Raw genomic sequence first — 18,238 nt, 5'->3', positions numbered from 1 at the left:
CAGCGAGTGGCGCTTTTCAGGTTGGTGTTTTTCTGCTGATTGACAGATTCTTGGGATTTAGAACGGCTTCCTTCTATGGCGAAAGGGTCCTGCGCTCGCAGAGGTAGCCTACGTTTGTGCTGTTGCTTCTCATGCTTGCTTTTCTGATTCGAGCCCATTGCGTGCGTTGGGTTGTGGCTTCATAACGCGGACGTCTGGGGGGCACATTTCGGGTGACTTTGCATAGCGCGGCATCGCCCCATGTTCCGTCTAAAAACCCCCGTCCCGAAGGACTACACAAGCCCTGAAAGTATTATTTGGGTCAATGTTCCTCTATTTTTTCGAAGGCTCTAAAGTAGTACTTTGTGATGGTGCTTTGGCGCCGGGACGTTTTCTTTTTTCATTCTCTCCCCGTGTTTGTGGCGACGAGGTTGATGACTAGCGCGGCCTCCGTGAGTCAAATGAGCCGCTTCGAGAGAATAATGCGCCAGAAGAGCTTACAACTGGGCATTCTAGCCGTGACTGTGCTTTGCCCACCGCACCCAGCAAGAGAAGGGCACCAAAGCATGTGGCTGATCGACTCACCGCCCCCCCTCAAAGGAACAAGGCCGGTGTTCGAACTTGCTGCCGGACTAGGTGGAAGGGAACGCTTAACAGAGTGCGGCGTTGTCTCGGCACGCGCCCGGGTTTTGGGAGGCGCCACGTCACATGATTTCCCCAACCTATTCTTGAGGGTTCGTGGGGCCGCTGAACGGCCCAGGATTCGCCCACCAGCGGGGGTATGCCACCGCGTGGGAGTGTTATGTGGTTTTGTAACACCCGGAAGTTGCTTACGACGATTCCGCAGTATGTATATGTTTCTGGAATCCCGCGAGTCCTACGAGGATTTCCCGGCTCCCCATTCCCCGTCGATGGCGCGCCGCATAAAGCCGTGGCCTGTTCCTGCGGCGGGTTGCGCCAACGGGGGCGATTGGCCCAGCCCCCGCAGCTCAGAATAGCCGACCGAGGCGGGGGTGTTCACCGCAGCGGATTCCCGACAACCCCGCTTCTCCCGAACGGGCCGGGGGCTCCCCCGGCTTATGGTCCCTGTGGGAAAGGTCGGAAGGACGATCGTCACACAAGTGGGGGCAATGCGCCTCCCCCCTTAGTTGCGCCTTCCGTTTGTTAACGAGCACGCTTGCAAGGTAAGAGCGAAGGTTAACGATGCGGGCGGGGTTGATTTTGGGGCGGTATAGAGACCTTCAGTTACCGCTTCAACCGCGGCCGTATTGGCTACCTCGTTTCAAGGAATCCCTGCGCGTGTGCATGCGAGCCCCGGGGGTGAATTACCCATCCGTTGCCAATAAAGAATGGTAGGCAGGAGCAGATTTCCCTCTCAACAATAGAAGTTTGGCGAAAAGGACCTCTTTTTAGAGCAGCTCGAAGGAATTAGCTGTCGGGAGTGGTGGCAGGTGGTGTCGTTTTGTGCTTGTTTTGTCGCAAAATACCCCTCCGTGGGGCTGGGGCGGGGTGGTGCGGGAAAAAGGGACCATCGCCAGGCCCGGGGGAGGCGGACGGCCACTTTGGGGGAAAAAATGTGGCGCGCGGCTGCTCTTTTTGGAGGGGTTCTGGATGATTTAAAGAATGGAAACGACCTTTGCTGCTTTCGATACGCTCCTTTGGCGGTGGCCCGTGCTGGGTGATTGCGGGGGCTCGGGTCACGCAAATATGGGTCTTGATTTTCACCGGCGTCCCCTGCGCCGAAGAGTGGTGGTTTTCCCACCCCGGCTACCCCACACAGGGGGGCACTTTTTTGGGAGGGGGTTATTTCCTGGCGTGGGAAGATCCGGTTCTCCACGAAATGGTCTGGAAGCGTGTTTCTCATAATTGAGTGGTTTGCATTTATTTCTGGTTTCGTGCGGGGGGCGCTTGTTCGGATATTTCCTGTGAACACTGGTTGTGGTTGTCGTGGGTGGGGTGTGGGTGCCGCGGGCAGCAGGGTTCTGTGCCGGCGTTCTGAAAACAGGGTGGGTGCTTGGGGTATGATGGGGTCTCGTTTCCGGGTGGGCGGTGGGGGCTGCCTTATTTCAGTCGCCTTGGAAGGGTGCGCTGTACCAACTGGGTCGCTGGCCTCAGAAAAAAGGGGATATTGTTGTTCTACTTTTGCACCTTTGGAACTGTTTATGCAGGAGTCAGCTAGCGTTTTTTTTTTCTAATTCACCCGAGCGGCCTGGTAAACACCTCACTTCTTGGCGGGGGCCTCTTCCACCGAGCGTCACCTGGATGCTGGCCGGGCAGAGTTGTTGTGTGGGGGTGGCGTGTTTTGTGCAAGTCTGCGCCAACCATCCGACGTTTACCTTGTGAGGGGGGATTTTGAAGACTTCAGCGGCCGCATTGTCACGGGAATGGTCAAGAGTGGCCAATAAATATCAAATGGACATGGTGCGCCGGTGCTTGTGGCTATGAGAGTCGACGTTGTGTGCGTGTATGTGTACTTCTGAAACGCGGGGGTTGGAAAGCATAAATGATGCTGACTGTGGTATCACCGGCTCGTGAATTGTAGTGAAGAAGAGGTATCACAGGGCGTTTCGAAGCGATCCGGATCCCGTAAAGGGTGTTGCTCTGTACGCTCCGCACATGAAACTTGTAGGATGCCAGTTCACAGTGTTCAGCGTTTGGAGCTAAACAAATTCTTTTGCAATAAGAACTGTTGTTGCAGTTTTGGGGTTATGGCTCTGGTTTATGCCTTTGCACTACCGTTCGTAATGCTGTGCTCAGACTCCATGTCTGGTAGTGCTCGCTATAAAGCTACGGGCCTCAAGGGAGCACTGGACGGCACAAAAGAGGTACCCATAACCCCTTCACTTGGCGCATCTCCTTTTCTCACCTGTTCTGCTTCATCATGTACTGTGAGTTGACTGCAAAGGCATCACTTAATATGAAACTCATCCTCTACTCTTTTTTCCTTTCACTTTTGATCACTTTTCAGCTCACTCAGTAGAAAAACAACAGCCTCTTCTCTCTGCCAAGTATGCATTCGACTCGCCATGTTTTGCGTCAACGGGCGGTCCTCGTCACGGGTGTGAGGACGCCGTTTGTCAAGTCCTTTGGTGCTCTGATGAAGGCAGACACCCTGCAGCTGGCCAGCGCCTCCGTAGCTGGACTTCTCAACAAGACGTCGTTGGATCCCAATGAAATTGATCACATCGTGTGGGGAAACGTTGTGCTTCAAGGAAACGCACACAACTGCGCACGTGAGATAGTGATTGATCTCAACTTGCCGAAGAAAATCACTGGGAATCTCACAAGTATGGCATGTGCGAGTGGGCTCAGCTCGCTCGCGCAGGCATGCATGCTGGTCGAGGGTGGGCATGCCGATGTTGTCATTGCCGGTGGCAGCGACAGCGTCAGCAACGCAGAGGTTCCACTGCCACGATCGGTGACTCACGGGATGATGATGGCTCAGAAGAAGGGGATTATGGGGTTCTTCAAGGAGGCGGGGTACAATCCGTCCAAGTGGTTTCCAAGCGGCGTTGCACTGACAGAACGGAGCACTGGAAAAACCATGGGGTGGCACGGAGATGTCATTGCGGAGCTGAACAACATCTCGCGCAAGGACCAGGAAGCTCTCGCGGTGACGTCACACGCTAACGCTGTCTTGGCTGAAAGGGCGGGGTACTTCAAAGACGAAGTTGTCCCGGTCACGGTTGATAAAGGAGGCAGGAAAACCGAGGTGATGCGCGACGACGTTCTGCAACGCGACACCGATAAAATGAAAGGCAAGATGCCGACGCTGAAGCCAACCTTTCGCAAAGACAAGGGAACAATCACGGCTGCCACGTCAAGTACCTTGACAGACGGAGGTAGCGCGATGCTTGTCATGTCCGAGGAGAAAGCAAAGAAGCTCGGATACCAGACTGACGTTTCTGTCAAGAGCTGCTACTTCTCCGGAATAGACCCTTATCCACAGCTCCTCCTTGCCCCTGTTCTCGGGTGGGGCCCAGCGCTGAAGAGAGCGTGTCTGACACCGAAGGACATAGATCTCTACGAGATTCATGAGGCCTTCGCGGCTCAGGTGCTCGCAACGATCAAGTGCCTACGGTCGCAGGAGTTCTTCAACAGGTATGCTAGCGGCTCCAAACCTGTTCTCACGGAGGATATTGACCGATCGAAGCTGAATGTGAATGGGGGATCTCTGGCACTGGGCCACCCGTTCGCTGCAACTGGTGGTCGGATCGTGACTTCACTTGCCAACGAGCTGCGACGGTCCGGCAAGCGTCACGGGCTTGTGAGCATTTGCGCTGCTGGGGGCCTCGGCGGTGTTGCCATTCTAGAGCACACCCCAAGTGGGAGGATTACAATCGACGTCTTCGCGGTACTTGTTTCTTTGCTTTGGTATTGTCGAAGCCCATACACGAGGCATTGCATTTCCCTTTCTCTCACTTTTCATTCTACCCTCTTTTCGGTTGAAAGTGTATCAGCAAGAATGATATGACCGAGGTTGAACAACCCTCTCCATGGGGGGATGCTGCTCTCGCCGATCGGCTTAAAGATGCTGGTTCACACTCTTTGAACTCTTCGAATCATTTCGCACTTCTCTTTTTTTTTTTTTTTACGCCTCCTCACTACGCGGCGACGTGCAACCAAGAACCACCCGATCAGAGCAAAGCCATGACTGTCTGGGCAGTCGGAACAACAAATCGCGCCAAAGCGGAGAGCGTTATGACGGTCGTTAACAAGTGCTTTCCCGGCGAGGCCCATGAGGTACGTCTTTGCAATGTCAGCTCCGGGGTCAGGGATCAGCCAATGTCAGCAGAGGAGACCCAGCGAGGCGCTCTAAACAGAGCCAAGGCAGCCCTGGAAATAATTCCTGGCGCTGATTACGGTGTCGGGCTGGAAGGTGGCATCGAGGACATTGCTGGCCGTTGGTTTGAGTGCGGATGGATGGCCATTGTGGAGCGGAAGACGGGCAAGTGCGGGATCGGATCTTCTGCGCGTTTTGAAATGAGCGAAACAATCATGCGGCCCATCCTTAACGAAGGCAAAGAGCTGGCGGAGGTGATGGACAACCTGACTGGTGAACAAGATGTGCGCTCCGGCCTTGGTGCGATGGGGGTGCTGACGGCTGGTCATCTTGGCCGTGCAGCAGCTTATGAGCACGGACTGGTATTCGCGCTAGCTCCGTTTCTCTCTGACAGCAAGTACTGGTGAGTGCTATCGATTCATGTTTGAACTTAGGGCGGCGATAGTAAACCATGCCAAATGTTTAAGCGGCGGACCCCTCAGCGTCGCCATCACGTGTGCATGCAAGCTACTCTGTCGCCGTGAGAGGGTTTCCTGCTCTCTGCCTTCCTATCGGGTGTTCGAAGCCCACGTGCCTTCTTTCTTCAGAACCTACTTCCATTTCTATTCTTCCACTGACCCACCTCAATTGCCCTGAGGCTTCGTACTCGCGGCGTTCTGCCATAGCATTCACTGCAGATGTTCACCTTGGTCGGGATTGGCCTTGGCGATGCCTCCGACATCACTATGAAGGGCATGAACGCTGTCAAGGAGGCGGATATTGTTTTTCTAGAGGCCTACACCTCTTTCCTCATCAACAACAATGCAGAGGAGCTGGCTGGCATCTACGGCAAACCCGTTATCATTGCCGACAGGGAGATGGTGGAGAGCGGGGTTGTTCTGGACAACGCGAAGGTGAAGAAAGTGGTTCTTCTTGTTGTCGGCGACGTTTTTGGTGCGACAACGCATTCAGACCTGATTGTGCGCTGCAACGAGCAGGGAATTGAGAGCAAAGTCGTCCACAATGCCTCCATCATTAACGCTGTGGGTTGTTGTGGTCTGCAGCTTTACAGGTTTGGCCAAGTCATTTCCCTGTGTTTCTGGACAGAGACGTGGCGTCCAGACTCCTGGTACGAGCGTCTACGGAGCAACAGAGCTGCCGGGATTCACACTTTAGTGCTCCTCGACATCAAGGTAAAGGAGATCTCTGACGAGAATCTTGCGCGTGGGCGCAAGATCTACGAGCCACCACGCTACATGTCGATCAAGCAGGCCGTTGAGCAGATCCTGGAGGTGGAGGGGTACAAGCAGGGTGGCGCTGTAGCCGCAGATGGCTCGACGTTCGCGGTGGGTGTAGCACGCGTCGGCTCTGCATCTCAGCAAGTGGTAGCGGGTACGATGAAGGATCTGCTCAGTGTTGACTTCGGCGCGCCGTTGCACTCCCTCGTCATCGCCGGTGACGTGCACGAGTGCGAGCTGGAGCACGTTAATCTTTTTTGGATGACAAAGCAGTGAAGCGAAGTGAACGTGTAAGCCACCCTAATGACATAGACGAAAAGTGAAGCAGGGAAAAACAGCTTCCACGCTAACGGCCTGCGCTCGGTGGCTGAAAAACGCTTTTTAGTCGCGCACCATGTCTTATGCGCCTCTTTCTCTCTTGCATTACCGACAAGCGCCACATTTGTTCTTAACACTCCAACTTCCCTCGCTGTTCTTTGGTCTTTGCGTTTCGCGCATATTTCGACTCGTAGAATCAAAGACTGTAGCTTTTTCCATGGACTACATCTCTGCGGACGCATCGATACTCATTTCGGAGCACCTTCCCGGCCAAGACGGGGCCTGGGTATGCTCTTCGCCTCAGGCGCGCAGGTCAAGGGAGAGGTCGCCGCAAGGGCTATGTCTCTCGTTCAATCGGTTCAGGGTCGCAGCTCCCACCACCTTGCAGCGAGGCAGTCGATCACGACTTCGATGCGATATCAACGACGTCCAAGGTATGCGACTGTGCCATTGGTGGCTACTGAGGTGCACTGGTGCCTCTCGACCAGCATCGAGCACCGCCTGCGCGGACGAAGCCACCCCTGGATTAGAAACGGTTCGGCTGCCTCCGTCATTCAAGCTATCCAAGTGCATGGAGTGTTCGTTGTCGGTGTGCTGCTGAGGAAACCTTCACGCACCTGCGGCGCCGAAGAGCGAGACCGCCAGCATCAGCGATGTACCACGGCTGAACTGCTCTCTAGGGGAGTTGCTTTCCGTGGGTCGTGTAGAGTTCTTGGAAATCAATGGCTCAACTCTCTCCCCCACACCACCGGAGCGCCTGTCGTGTCTGGCCGTTGCGCAAGGGCTCGAGGAGCTCCGAATCAAGGCAGCCAAAGTCCCCTTGAACGACCTTCTGTCAGTTCTGTACAGCAGCGCTGCTACCCTGCGGGTGGTGGAGATGGCCAGAATAGGTTTGCCGTGGCTTCAGCTGTTCACTCTCGCACCCTGAATCGAGGAACTACTGCTACACAACGTAGCAGTGCACCCTCACTCTGTTGTGATGATTGGCATTGCAGAAGGACAGGGAAACGAGGAGCCATTGCCGCCATGGAATCGGATCTCACTTTCCCACTTGGGCGTCCTGCAACAGCTGCGCAAGCTGGTCATGACGAACTGCACGGGTAACTTTGACTGCGCAGGGATTGAACGATGCTGCTCCTTGCGCACTGTGCATTTGAGCGGCTGCAACGTCAAGGACGCAGATGTTCCACACCTCGGTCAGTTGCCATGTTTGGAGGAGCTGTTCCTTGCGAGGACGCGCATCACCAACGCCCAGGGCCTCGCGGCGGGAAAAGGGCTGCAGCTCATTCAACTCTCAAACGCGCAAGTCACCTCAGACGGGGTAGACAGGCTGCACACGTTGCCCTACTTGACCAGACTTGATTTGTCCTCCACGCTTGTGAGCGATGTCAACTGCTTGGGGAAGAGCCAGAGCCTCATCTACTTGAATCTCGCCAAGACCCATGTGACGAGCAAAGGCATTGCTGGCCTGTCACGCCTGCTGACGCTCAAGCACTTGATTCTAGACAACAACAACATTCATGATGTTTCCTTTCTGGCAGAAGCTCGCTCCCTCAAGACGCTGTCGCTGCAGAGTACCTTAGTGGACTCCGCTGGCCTGGAGGGATTTTGGCGACTTCAAATGCTGCAAAATTTGTCATTGGCACACCCCCGTGTCACCGACGTCACGGAGTTGCAGCACTGCCGAAATCTGTGGAGTCTTGACCTGGAAGGTTCGTTGGTCGACCAGGCCGGGGTTGCCGGTCTCGAGCGGCTTCCAACGCTGCGCCTTCTTCTGCTGTCAAATACTGATGTGACCTCGCTGAGGCTGATTTTGAAAAGCGCATCCCTTCAGCGGTTCGAGGTGAAGTTCAGCCGCTTGAATGAGAAGAGGGCTTTCTTCGGTGTGACGAACGCATCGGCGCTGACGGATGTGACGTTGACGCACTGCGACGTCTCCGATGTCAACGATCTGGGTGTGTGCAAGGATCTGCGACTGCTCGACATGTGGTCGTCCAAGGTGACTTCGGAGGGCATTGCTGGGTTGTGCGATGCAAAGTCGTTGCAAGAGGTTGATCTTGCCAAGACCTCGGTAGCTGACATCAGCCCTCTTCTGAGTTGCACGAAAATACAGGGACTAGTCTTGTACAAGTCTTCAGTGAGATCCCTCGACAGGATAGGGGCGCTCCAGCAGCTTCGCCGCCTCGACATCGCCGAGACGCCTGTCTCGTCAATGCAGTGTCTGTCGGATTGCAAGAGCTTGGAGATCTTGAACATTTTCAGCACGGCCGTTGACGATGACGGATTTCAAGGGATCGGGCAAGCACAATCCATCAAAGTGTTGTTGATGTCGTTTACTGCTATTGCTCAGCTTGGACAGCTTGGACAGTGCTCCCATCTTGAGGAGCTGCACGCCCAATTGTGTCCGGTGACATCGGAGGACCTCGTCGGTCTCGAGAAAGCCTGGAACCTTATCAAGCTGAATCTCTTGTACACCAAGATACAGGGTTGCATTCGACGTTTCACCAACTGCCACAGGTTGCTGGAGCTCAACGTCAAGTTCACTGAGGCTCCGTATGATGAGGTTGCCTACGTCGAACGCCACCTTCCCGGTTGCCGCGTGCTGAATAATGCAACGCAGCGCATAGCGAAGGGCGTCACCTTGCTGTCCTAGTGACAAGACAGACCCTGACACAGCCGCCGTGTGTGCATCAGACCAACCACCTGTGCTTACTATCATTTTTCTCTTCGACCATCTTTCAATTACTCAAATCTCTGGGGACACCTCAGCGTAGCATCCAGGCACCGGTACCCACTTTCTGTGGGAAAGCCAGGCAGCCCCCCTTTCTTTCCCAATGCCAAAACGCTTCTGGTGGTGGCAAGGCCAAGCGACTAAGACGTGGGGAAGTCAGAGCGATGTATCGCTACGGATGTCGGCGCTTGGGGCCTGGAGGGCGCTGCGTCGGAGCGGCCTGTGGCAGCGAACATGCTTGTCATCTATAGGATGGACAGGGTGTCAGGGTGAGTCGAGTGTATCGCACCTGGCTCTCACCGCCTACTGGTAGAGGGGGCCTGAACCACCCCGGGAGGAGGCACCGGGCGGCAACCGGCATAGTGAGAGCGGCTGAGAGGCAACCTGCTGGATGGGTGGTGGGTAGCACTTGAGGCCGCGGCCCTGCTCAGCTGCCTGAGCCAGCGTATTGGTGCAACGCGTGTTTGCCGCTTCTTCGCACGACGCGATGGGCCTGTGGCAGGTTGAGTGGTATGAAGTTAAGCCTATGTTTTACAGCAGAATGAATGCCTTGAAAACAATATTTCTGGCGTTGCTGTGGCTCCTTCTTGAGGGTATTATAATCGTTGCCTTTTATACAGGCTGGGGTTTATCTGGCACACTTGAGGTGCCCATTGAATGTGTTTCAGCTAAAGAGCGGCGACAAAAAGGAAAGGCATACACGGGTGATTCTTTTCGCTTTTTTTTTTTGAATTCGTATTCCTCTATGAAGTCAGGCCCTCTTGTATTCCTTTTTCCTCCACTCGCAACAGAACGTGGAAAATAAACCAGTTAATTGACACCTACTGGGTCCCACTGATGTCTGCTTGACAGAAGGGGTGTAGTGCCATGCATACTTATTTTAGCCGTTTGGATGGAATGCGTATGCCCAATACTTCTGTTCCTTTCGTTTTTCCTTTGCTCTCCTTTTTTTTCGTCTCTTCCCATCCTTTTTTTTTCCCGGTGCCTTAAACTCTCTTCGGTGAAAAGACGCTCTTTTCCCTTTGACTGCTCTCCTGTTCTCTCTTTTTTTTTTTCGAGTGTGAGGGGCGATTGGTGCCGTGAACCACTTTAAGTTTTTCTCGTGATTATGTATCGACCGAAACAGCCTACCGATCGCGTGATGAAGTTGCAGGGATGAGCCTTTTGGTTCCTGCAATAGCGGCGCGATGAATCATTTGCCAATGACACACAAAGTTCTTCCTCTGGTTTCCTGTGCTTCCTTGTTCATGCTCAAGCCCTTTTCCACTTGCTAGAACCCTGTTCGGTTTGGCAAGGGGCCGGCCGAGACCCTGATTGAGTGCCTGGCTTCTTTCCCTTGCTGAGCGAAAGCGGGTAGAAAAGAGGTGCCTCAACAATTCCCTCTTACATCTCATCGCTCGCTTTTCATCTCTTCACTGCTGCTTCGACACACACAGGTACATGCACACACACACACACAACGGCACCTTGTACTCGGTTGTCCGCGTGCGGTATTTCAGAGTACAAGGTAGGTGCCAAGTAATCGTGAGCTGATGCTACGTTGTACGCCATCTTTTCGACAGGTGCTGCGTGCGACGGCACTCAAGCTTAACTTCTTCCCGCTTGGGTACACATGTGGCCCAAAGAATAAACAGGTACTCTTCCCGCCAAACAACCTGGATGGGCGGATGACGCATCACATGAAGAAGCTGCAAGGATCAACGGACAAGCACCCCGGCTTGGTATCACGCAACAAGCTGAAATTGCATTGCGAGTGCTGCCGCTTTCATTGGGTTCAGGACACGCTTGTCGTGCGTTGTCCAGCGAATCCAAAGGAGCACAATCAGCGCGAGATTTGGCTAGAGCCGACCTGGACTTGGGGAAGGCAACAGCCATACCAGTACTACAAGTACATGCCCGTGAACATAAACCCACGGACGGGCATGCCACTTGCTCGCGAGGACGCCAAGGGTATGAACAACGAGCGCCGGTCGCAGGGTCTGTCAACTAAGACTCGTCTCTTGGAGCGGGAGCGACGAGGCATATCGAGGTCAATCACGAAACTGGGGATATACAACCAGCGCTGGCAGACGCGATTCCCGTTTGCGACGTGAAACCAGAGATCGTGTTCGGACGCGTCTTTGCTTGCATGCCGGCGCACTTTTGTGTGAGTAGCAGGGATTTGTGCGCTGAAGTATTCGTGGTTGCGCTTTGCTCACATGGTTGTTTGCAGTGATGTCCTTTCTTGGTACTACACACATACGTTTATTTTACTTGATCAGCCTCTCTCGTGTCGTACACATCTCCACTCTTAGTGCCTCTATGGTCAGACAGACTCTTTTTCTGCTGCGAGCTTCAGTGCACACATGCACCCTCTGGCTCAGCCACTTGGTTGGCCTTTAAGCCGCAGCTTTTTGTGCTTGTCCTCTGTTGCGCCATCGCCTTGCAGCACCGTTCAGCCTCCTCTCCCTTCCTTCTTTCTCTTCGTAGCTTCTGTGTTGTCGCTTTTGACGGGTAGCCTTGGCTCACCCCAGAGGTGCGAGCTAATTGCCTGCAAGCGTCGTGCAACTACACTTCTATCAACGGCTGGCTCTCACGCCCAGGGATACCATAAGCGAGTCATGAGTGCCGACCCTGAGGCGCCAGCGAACCCGTCGCGCTTTAGCGGCGGCCACATTGTGCGCAACATGATCTACGCCCACGATGAAAACCACAACCTGGAGATTCTCTCAGGGTGGTCGGAGCAGGGGACACGTGAGTACGATCAGGAAACGGTTCGGCCTGCCAACACGAACATGGACAAGAGTCACCCATGCTTTTCACTCAACCAAGATCTGCTGCGGTGTTCCTACCGTTGCCCTACCGAGATGAAGCTGGGAGGGCGGACGGCCACCTGCAATACGGAGCGCCAAGTACTCATGCGGTGCCTCGTGAAGAATAAGCAGTGGCGACCCAGTGAGGCAGACAAGAGGCAGTGGTATCGCTTCTGGTGATCAGGTGGTGCATCAGCTGCTGTTCTTCCTCGTTCTATCTGCGCTATCGATGTGCCTTTTCCTGCTAATCTCTTCAAGGATTGAGTTGTTCTTTTTCCACTGAAAGAGAAGAGCAGAGGTGGCTGGTGCTGTGTAAAGCGGGGTGCTAAGTCCCCATTCTCTGAGGGTATCTGTCACATTCCTTACTGTATTTCGGAAGTGAAAATAATTGCGCGCTGTTCCTCAGGCTTGACTTGAGCTGCCTTTGGCTAGCTCGGATCTCTCTTTGTCACGTCCGAGAAAAGTGCTGCACTCCAAGCCGGGGACTCCCTTTCTTATGAAAGGGACAGGCAGAGTGAATGACGATGGTCTGGTGCTTCCCCGATGCTGAAGTCTCTCTCTACCTCATGCATTCTCTGCCTACACTCCTCTTTCCCTTTTCTACCGACTGTATCCGAGCTTTATCTTTATCCACAACGCCTTTGGTTTGCAAAGAGCTCAGTCCCACTTACGCTCTTCTTCCCACCTCGAAATAGCTCGGAGTTCTCTTCCGTTTTTTTTTTTCGTAGAAGCGAAACTCATACTCACTCGAAGGCCATGCTGCGCCGCACCGTCCCCGCCGTGAGCTTCACGGCGTCACACCGCGCTCTCATGATGCGTCCCAGCCGCCCCCTCCTCGGCGGTGACATGCACTCTACCGACCGCTTCAAGGCCGCCTGGGACGAAATCCCGTTGCACATGCTGGGCGCCTCCCATAAGCAGATGTTTGAGTGGTACTGGCGTGCCATGTACCAGCTCGGTTTGCGAGATCCCTACCGCTTCACCAAGCTGCGCTCCATGATCAACTGGGCTGGCTTTTTCTCCTTCCTGTACCTGACCTATATTTCTGTCTTCTACTCATCCTTCTACCACGTGTATATGATGGACTGGCCGGAGCACTTCAAGCGTGAGAACGCCCGCGAGTACGCTCTCTCGCACGGCCACGATGTGTGGGCTGGCGACGGCAAGTTCATTCGCCCGTACTTCCACATCAACCCGCCGATGCTGACGATGACGGCGGAGGACATCTAAGTCACTTTCTCACGGCGAAACGGCGGTGGTTCAAGAGTTGCTGGGTAGGCTCAGGCTTTGTGAATGTGTAAACCGAGGACGCTTAAAACTTGTTTTATAGGGTTTGATAGGATATCCTATGAAGCGGTACCCTTTCGTTTCCAAAGCGATTCTCATTTCATCTTCGTCTGCGTCCTTGTGTTCTGAAGTTAGCACTGCGTTTGTTTTTCCTTCCCTTTCGCAGTCCATGCTGGATGTACTTTGTGTTTTTTTTTTCCAAAGTCAAAAATAGACAAACAGTGATGAGGATAGGCAATGGAGAAGCTAACGCAGCCGTGTGGCCTTGCTTCGTCTGTGTCGTTGAATACCGTCTGACAAGTGATCCCAGATAGCTTACCCGTCTTTTTTTCTTTGCGTGCCCGAGCGGTGAATTTCCCGACCGTAGTGAAGAAAAACGGTGGAAGCCAGACGGAACCGCAGCGGCCCCTAATGGCCTCGTCGGTGGCATTTTCCACTCGGTGCCCTCGCCTTTAACTCTCTCTCCCTGCTGTCGCCCCCTTGGCAGCCGCAAGTCTCACTTTCCTGCCTGAGCTCATCTCGCCTGCACTTCACTTGCGCCTCGCAACGCCCACGTTCGCCTCGCGATGGAGCAGGAGCCTCTAGCTACCGCCTCGTGAGTCGAAGTGCCCGACCAAAAGGCAGAACGAATCGCCATACGCCCGGAGGTGCTCCCCGGACACTCGCGTGTGTATGTGCACGGCCGTCCCCTGGTGGCCAGGTGAGACCCCCAACACCACCTTCTCTCCCCCTTCTGTGGAGAGTAGGGGAGGGGGGTATGTCTGTGCATATATACGCCTGCCCCCTGTAACCCCCTCCATCACTGCACTCTTCCCTTCCGCCTTTCCTGACTCCTGCTGAGGAAACCCCGACAAAAGTTCTCACTTCCGAGGTGCTTCTCTACGGGTTCATAGATCGGAAGAGGACAGTGAAAAACTGGGTGATTGTGCAGCAGAGGTGCGGCACTGCCTGCTCATTGAGTACGCTGCCACTGGCACCATTAGTCGGCGGTGTTTTGGGGAGATGCATCTGGATTATGGAGGAAGTAAACATCACCACAGAAGTTCATGTGCGTTTTCTCTTCTGTATTTGATGCCACCCTTACTGTAGCACAGCGGCGCAGGCTCTACGTTGTGCCTCAGGTGGACGCTCACAGCGTGCATGGGTGTCACGTGACGCACTCTCCTCTTGCTTCGGCCAAGGAATGCACGTTTCTTCCTCTTTCCTTCTTCCTCCACACCTCTGTGCATTTGCTATTTTTTGCGTATTTCTGACTGTCCTGTCACTGCGCACAAGAACGGAATTCGCTACTTACTGCGCCATCGTGGTTCTGTCTTGGCAAGCACGCTGACTTCAGCGGACTTGTTTGTTCTAGACCCCTGGTCTTGCCCCTCTATCCTCATGTTTGCCATAAGATGTCCTGCGTCCATGCTTTGGCACCCCTCTGTGCACCACAGTCTTCTGTTGCTCCGCGCTCTTGAGCAACCCCATACGCTTCTCCTTGATCCACACACCACCTTGAGAGGTCGTCTCTCCGTTCCTCTTCTCTCAGAATGTGCAAGAGAGGTGCGCATTAAGGCACCACCCGTTCATCACGAGGTCGACTCTCCTGCTGGTGCTTCTACAGAACGTAGTGTAGTGCTGTACAGAGCGGAGGACTTGGTTCACGTGGTGAACCACCCGCTTTGCTCTGGGGGAAACCTTGGCGCAGCCTCCCCAACGCAGCTTGGGGGTTTTGCATCGCTACTCGAGTATCTCGAAGCATCGACAGTGAGCAGCCACGTGACATCGGCCATCGATGCTCTCCTTGTGTCTCTGAACACGGGCGACATGGAAACGATGCGCCAGACTCACGCGGGTGTGATGGAGCTGATGGAGAGGTTGGAAGCCTCCATCACTGATGAGAGCCTGAGTGAAGCACATCAGATGGACCAGACGGAGCCACTAAGCACCTGGCCGCTCTTCTGTACGCTTCAGTTTCTCATTGAAGAAGGGGGTATGCTGACGTCGGCCTTTCCTCGGACAAGCAAAGCGTACGCACGACTCTGTAGCTCCAGCAAACCTGTGGCGCAGCACCGAAGGCTCGTTCAACGTACTGTGGAGCAGCTGCTCAGCGTTGGCGGCAACTCTGATACCGATGTCAAGCAAGAAGCGCGGGTGGAGATGAACTATCCGATGAAGGGTTTTTTGCGTGACGTCCAACGTCATCTGGCTTCGTACAATCGGAGCATGGAGGAGCGCACCATAGATGGGGTGTCGGGTGAGAAAGGGCCGCTGAGCAGTCGTGCAAGCGGTGGGCGGCTTGGTATTCAGGCGGTTCAGGCTCGCCTACCTTGGACGCTACAAGCATGGCCACTACGCAAGGGATAGGCGTCGACTCATGCTGCACCACGGCATGCATCGACCCTTCTCCTGGCGGTCGATGAGGCTGTATGCAGTGCGAGTCACGCCGCTATGTAGGCGGTGCTGCATCACAGCTCCGTTGCTGCCTGTAGGATATGTCAGGGAGGAGGCGTGTGTATAGCCTGCATCCCTTGCATCATCGTCTCCCCCTTTTCACAGGCATGTAATCCATAACACACATGCCATCGAGCTATGGAAAGCGGCTCTTCGACTGCGTATGTTGTGCAGCTCCACAGTGCGTCACTCTCGTAGACGTGCTCTCGACTGCATGCACCCCCCCCCTTCCCCTTCACCCCTTGAGTGAGATCGAGTCTTTTCCCTTCCAAACTGCTTTTCAGTCGCAGGAATCTCGTCCGATGTGTGCGCTCTCACTGGTTAAATTCCCAACTGCCTTCTCGATTCTTTCACTTTCTTTCGTTCCTCTGTTCTCCACGCATCCTTCTCTCAACACGACGCACGCGTACAGAGCCTTTTCCCCATAGCGAAGTAAGGATGAGCCGCAACGGTGAGCTTTGCTTGCAGAAGATCATCGTGTCGTATAGCCCCAACAAGGGGAATCCGGCGATGCGGCAGTTCATGGCCACCTACCTGCCCGAGTTCTACCGGCAGTATCCACAGGTGAAAATCGACATTCGTCCTCGGCAGTGGCCGGAGAGTAGCATCACCGGTGTCTACCGGGATGGAAGCGAGAAGGCGTACTCCATTTGCTTTCTCAGTTCAATGGGGATCAACGTTCGCTTCCATCGTCTGGTGAACGAAGGAAACGACTACAATCACTCCTTCTCTGCTTCTCATCTGCACATGCAGCGCAGGAGCGTGCAGGGTGTCTGGAACCCATATCTGTGGAACTACGAGGGTACCCGTGCCCGCCACAAACCGCCGGCGAAGTGGAACCGAAAGCTGACGGAGAGGGAGTGGGACTACTACATCCAACAGTACGGAGCTCAAATGAAAGCGGAGGAGGACACGATCGCCGATCGTGTGCGTCGCTACACGGACATTCCAGAGGCGAGCACAGAGGAGGTGCAGCAGCGCTGGAAGGAACACGTGATGCCGCGCCTGCAGACTGACCTAGAGTACAACCTCAGCCACTGGAAGAAGCAGCACCTCTCCGGAGCACGTCGGCCGTCGCTACCGACGCTAAAGGAGTATAGCCTTTTCTCCGTCCCTGATCACTCTAGCCTTGGGCAGGATGCCATTGACATGCTGCGCAGGCGCGAGGCTCAGCGCGAGGAAGAGTGGTGGCGCGAGCGGAAGGGTCAACTGAAACCACCTAAGTGAACGCCGGCCATCTTTTTTTTCCGGCTTCACGACGTGTCGGGTGTAGGAGGAGGAGAGGCGATCTGCTCTCTGGTTTGTGGTCACACTGTTGTGAGGCGAAGTGTCTCGGTAAGACAGAGAAAAGAGAACAAACAAAAGAGGAGAGGCAGCGCGGGAAACGGAAGCAGGACATGGGCGCACCCCGTTGAGTGTCGTTCACAGGGAGGATGGGCGTTGTGGCGTACCCCTATCGTCTCTCCGATTCCCTCATGGGTGGAAAAGAAGCTCTCACTGGTAAGATTGAGGGAATCAAGGCCTGATCAAAATGGGTCTTTTTTTTTCTGCAAGTGCATCGCGTGTGCTTTCTCTTCACTCTTTTCCCTTCTCCATGCTCTCTTCAACTTGATTCCTATTCTTCAGCACGCACGCGAATATCAGCGTATGACTGAACAATCATCACAGTAACTGCGAATAACGCCTCGGACTATTCCGACGATCACTCTTTCCAACACCCTCCATTCCTTTTTTTAAACGTCACGGACTTTGGCTTTAACAACGGCTTCTTCGATTGCTGTTTTTTTTTTCTTCCCTTTCGTTCATCGGAGCGCTGTGCGCACTCCCTCTCTCATTTTCGCGCCTAACGAAGACACTACGCCTGATCGCCTTCTCTTTTTTTGTTGCCACGTTGTGTATGCGTGTTTTCCGCTTCGCTCTCTTGTCTTGATGCTCGTCTTGCATTCTGTTTATTCCCCCCTGCTATTCTTTCTCTTCTAAGCACGTAAAAGCGGTGCATCGCTCTCTCTCCCCCAGTTTTCTCCCAGCTTTATACTATGGTGAAGGCGTGCCTCGGACTGTGAGTGTTGACGGCTAACCCTCACCCTCTCTCCTCCCCTTTACCGCCTCCTCCCTCTCTCCTTCCTACGCCGGCAAGTGAGAGCGGGCCGGCCCCTTCGACGAAAGAGCGCTGCTTGTCGTGTGCCCTACGTTTGTGCTCTGTTCGCACGCTTTTCTCGGGACATCAGCGGCGCGACGAGATCGGGGCAGCAGTCGAGGTCGCTTCTGTGGCTTCCCTCACCCAGTGCAGGATCGTTTGTCTGCCCCCTTAGTGCTCTTCCTAGTTTTGATTTTGGCTGATAAGGGGCCCAGTCGCCTCACGGTCCCTTCTCGCCCGTTGCTTCCACTCTCCGTGTCGCCAGCGTAAGTCTCGCCTATCCAACCGCCTGCATGTCTCCACCCGGTGAGAGGGGAAGCTGGGAGAGTTGGCGGCCCCGCACTCTCGCCCGTACACAAGCACAGCGTAGAGGCGTATCTACGCTCCCCAATAAGACGCACTCTTTCCCTGCCGGTGTGTCCTCGGTGTAAGCGGCGCAACCGCACAAACGCCTGAAGTCGGATCGATTCAGACGGATGCTCTCACTCTCTCATGGCCCCGGTGCAACTCTCTTTCTCCCTCTCACGCTGACAAAGAAACGAGTGTGTTCACACACAC

General features: G+C 54.5%; 8 protein-coding genes and 1 pseudogene across 8 annotated transcripts, besides 1 other annotated feature; all 9 read left to right on the top strand.

Annotated features, from left to right (window-relative positions):
* Positions 1-2,989: 2,989 nt before the first annotated feature.
* On the top strand, positions 2,990-4,453 carry LPMP_311560 (3-ketoacyl-CoA thiolase-like protein, putative; the record flags this gene model as incomplete). The annotated part of the gene is made up of 1 exon (XM_010703244.1): positions 2,990-4,453. The coding sequence occupies one exon, from the start codon at positions 2,990-2,992 to the stop codon at positions 4,451-4,453; it is 1,464 nt and encodes a 487-aa protein (XP_010701546.1).
* Positions 4,454-4,629: 176 nt separating this feature from the next.
* Positions 4,630-5,169, top strand: LPMP_311550 (purine NTP pyrophosphatase, putative; the record flags this gene model as incomplete). The annotated part of the gene is made up of 1 exon (XM_010703243.1): positions 4,630-5,169. The coding sequence occupies one exon, from the start codon at positions 4,630-4,632 to the stop codon at positions 5,167-5,169; it is 540 nt and encodes a 179-aa protein (XP_010701545.1).
* Positions 5,170-5,439: 270 nt separating this feature from the next.
* Positions 5,440-6,255, top strand: LPMP_311540 (diphthine synthase-like protein; the record flags this gene model as incomplete). The annotated part of the gene is made up of 1 exon (XM_010703242.1): positions 5,440-6,255. The coding sequence occupies one exon, from the start codon at positions 5,440-5,442 to the stop codon at positions 6,253-6,255; it is 816 nt and encodes a 271-aa protein (XP_010701544.1).
* A 259-nt stretch (positions 6,256-6,514) lies between these two features.
* On the top strand, positions 6,515-8,950 carry LPMP_311530 (annotated as a pseudogene).
* A 104-nt stretch (positions 8,951-9,054) lies between these two features.
* Positions 9,055-9,588: a repeat region.
* A 972-nt stretch (positions 9,589-10,560) lies between these two features.
* LPMP_311520 (hypothetical protein) lies at positions 10,561-11,121 on the top strand (the record flags this gene model as incomplete). Its single annotated transcript, XM_010703241.1, has 1 exon — positions 10,561-11,121. The coding sequence occupies one exon, from the start codon at positions 10,561-10,563 to the stop codon at positions 11,119-11,121; it is 561 nt and encodes a 186-aa protein (XP_010701543.1).
* Positions 11,122-11,628: 507 nt separating this feature from the next.
* Positions 11,629-12,000, top strand: LPMP_311510 (hypothetical protein; the record flags this gene model as incomplete). The annotated part of the gene is made up of 1 exon (XM_010703240.1): positions 11,629-12,000. One exon carries the CDS (start codon positions 11,629-11,631, stop codon positions 11,998-12,000), a length of 372 nt encoding a protein of 123 aa, XP_010701542.1.
* Positions 12,001-12,576: 576 nt separating this feature from the next.
* LPMP_311500 (cytochrome c oxidase VIII (COX VIII), putative) lies at positions 12,577-13,050 on the top strand (the record flags this gene model as incomplete). Its single annotated transcript, XM_010703239.1, has 1 exon — positions 12,577-13,050. The coding sequence occupies one exon, from the start codon at positions 12,577-12,579 to the stop codon at positions 13,048-13,050; it is 474 nt and encodes a 157-aa protein (XP_010701541.1).
* A 1,437-nt stretch (positions 13,051-14,487) lies between these two features.
* On the top strand, positions 14,488-15,456 carry LPMP_311490 (hypothetical protein; the record flags this gene model as incomplete). The annotated part of the gene is made up of 1 exon (XM_010703238.1): positions 14,488-15,456. The coding sequence occupies one exon, from the start codon at positions 14,488-14,490 to the stop codon at positions 15,454-15,456; it is 969 nt and encodes a 322-aa protein (XP_010701540.1).
* Positions 15,457-15,981: 525 nt separating this feature from the next.
* On the top strand, positions 15,982-16,770 carry LPMP_311480 (hypothetical protein; the record flags this gene model as incomplete). The annotated part of the gene is made up of 1 exon (XM_010703237.1): positions 15,982-16,770. The coding sequence occupies one exon, from the start codon at positions 15,982-15,984 to the stop codon at positions 16,768-16,770; it is 789 nt and encodes a 262-aa protein (XP_010701539.1).
* Between the last annotated feature and the right edge of the window lie 1,468 nt (positions 16,771-18,238).

Source organism: Leishmania panamensis (assembly GCF_000755165.1).
Source record: "Leishmania panamensis strain MHOM/PA/94/PSC-1 chromosome 31 sequence".
NCBI classification, from domain to species: Eukaryota; Euglenozoa; class Kinetoplastea; order Trypanosomatida; family Trypanosomatidae; genus Leishmania; species Leishmania panamensis.
This window is presented reverse-complemented; position numbering and strand designations above follow the sequence as displayed.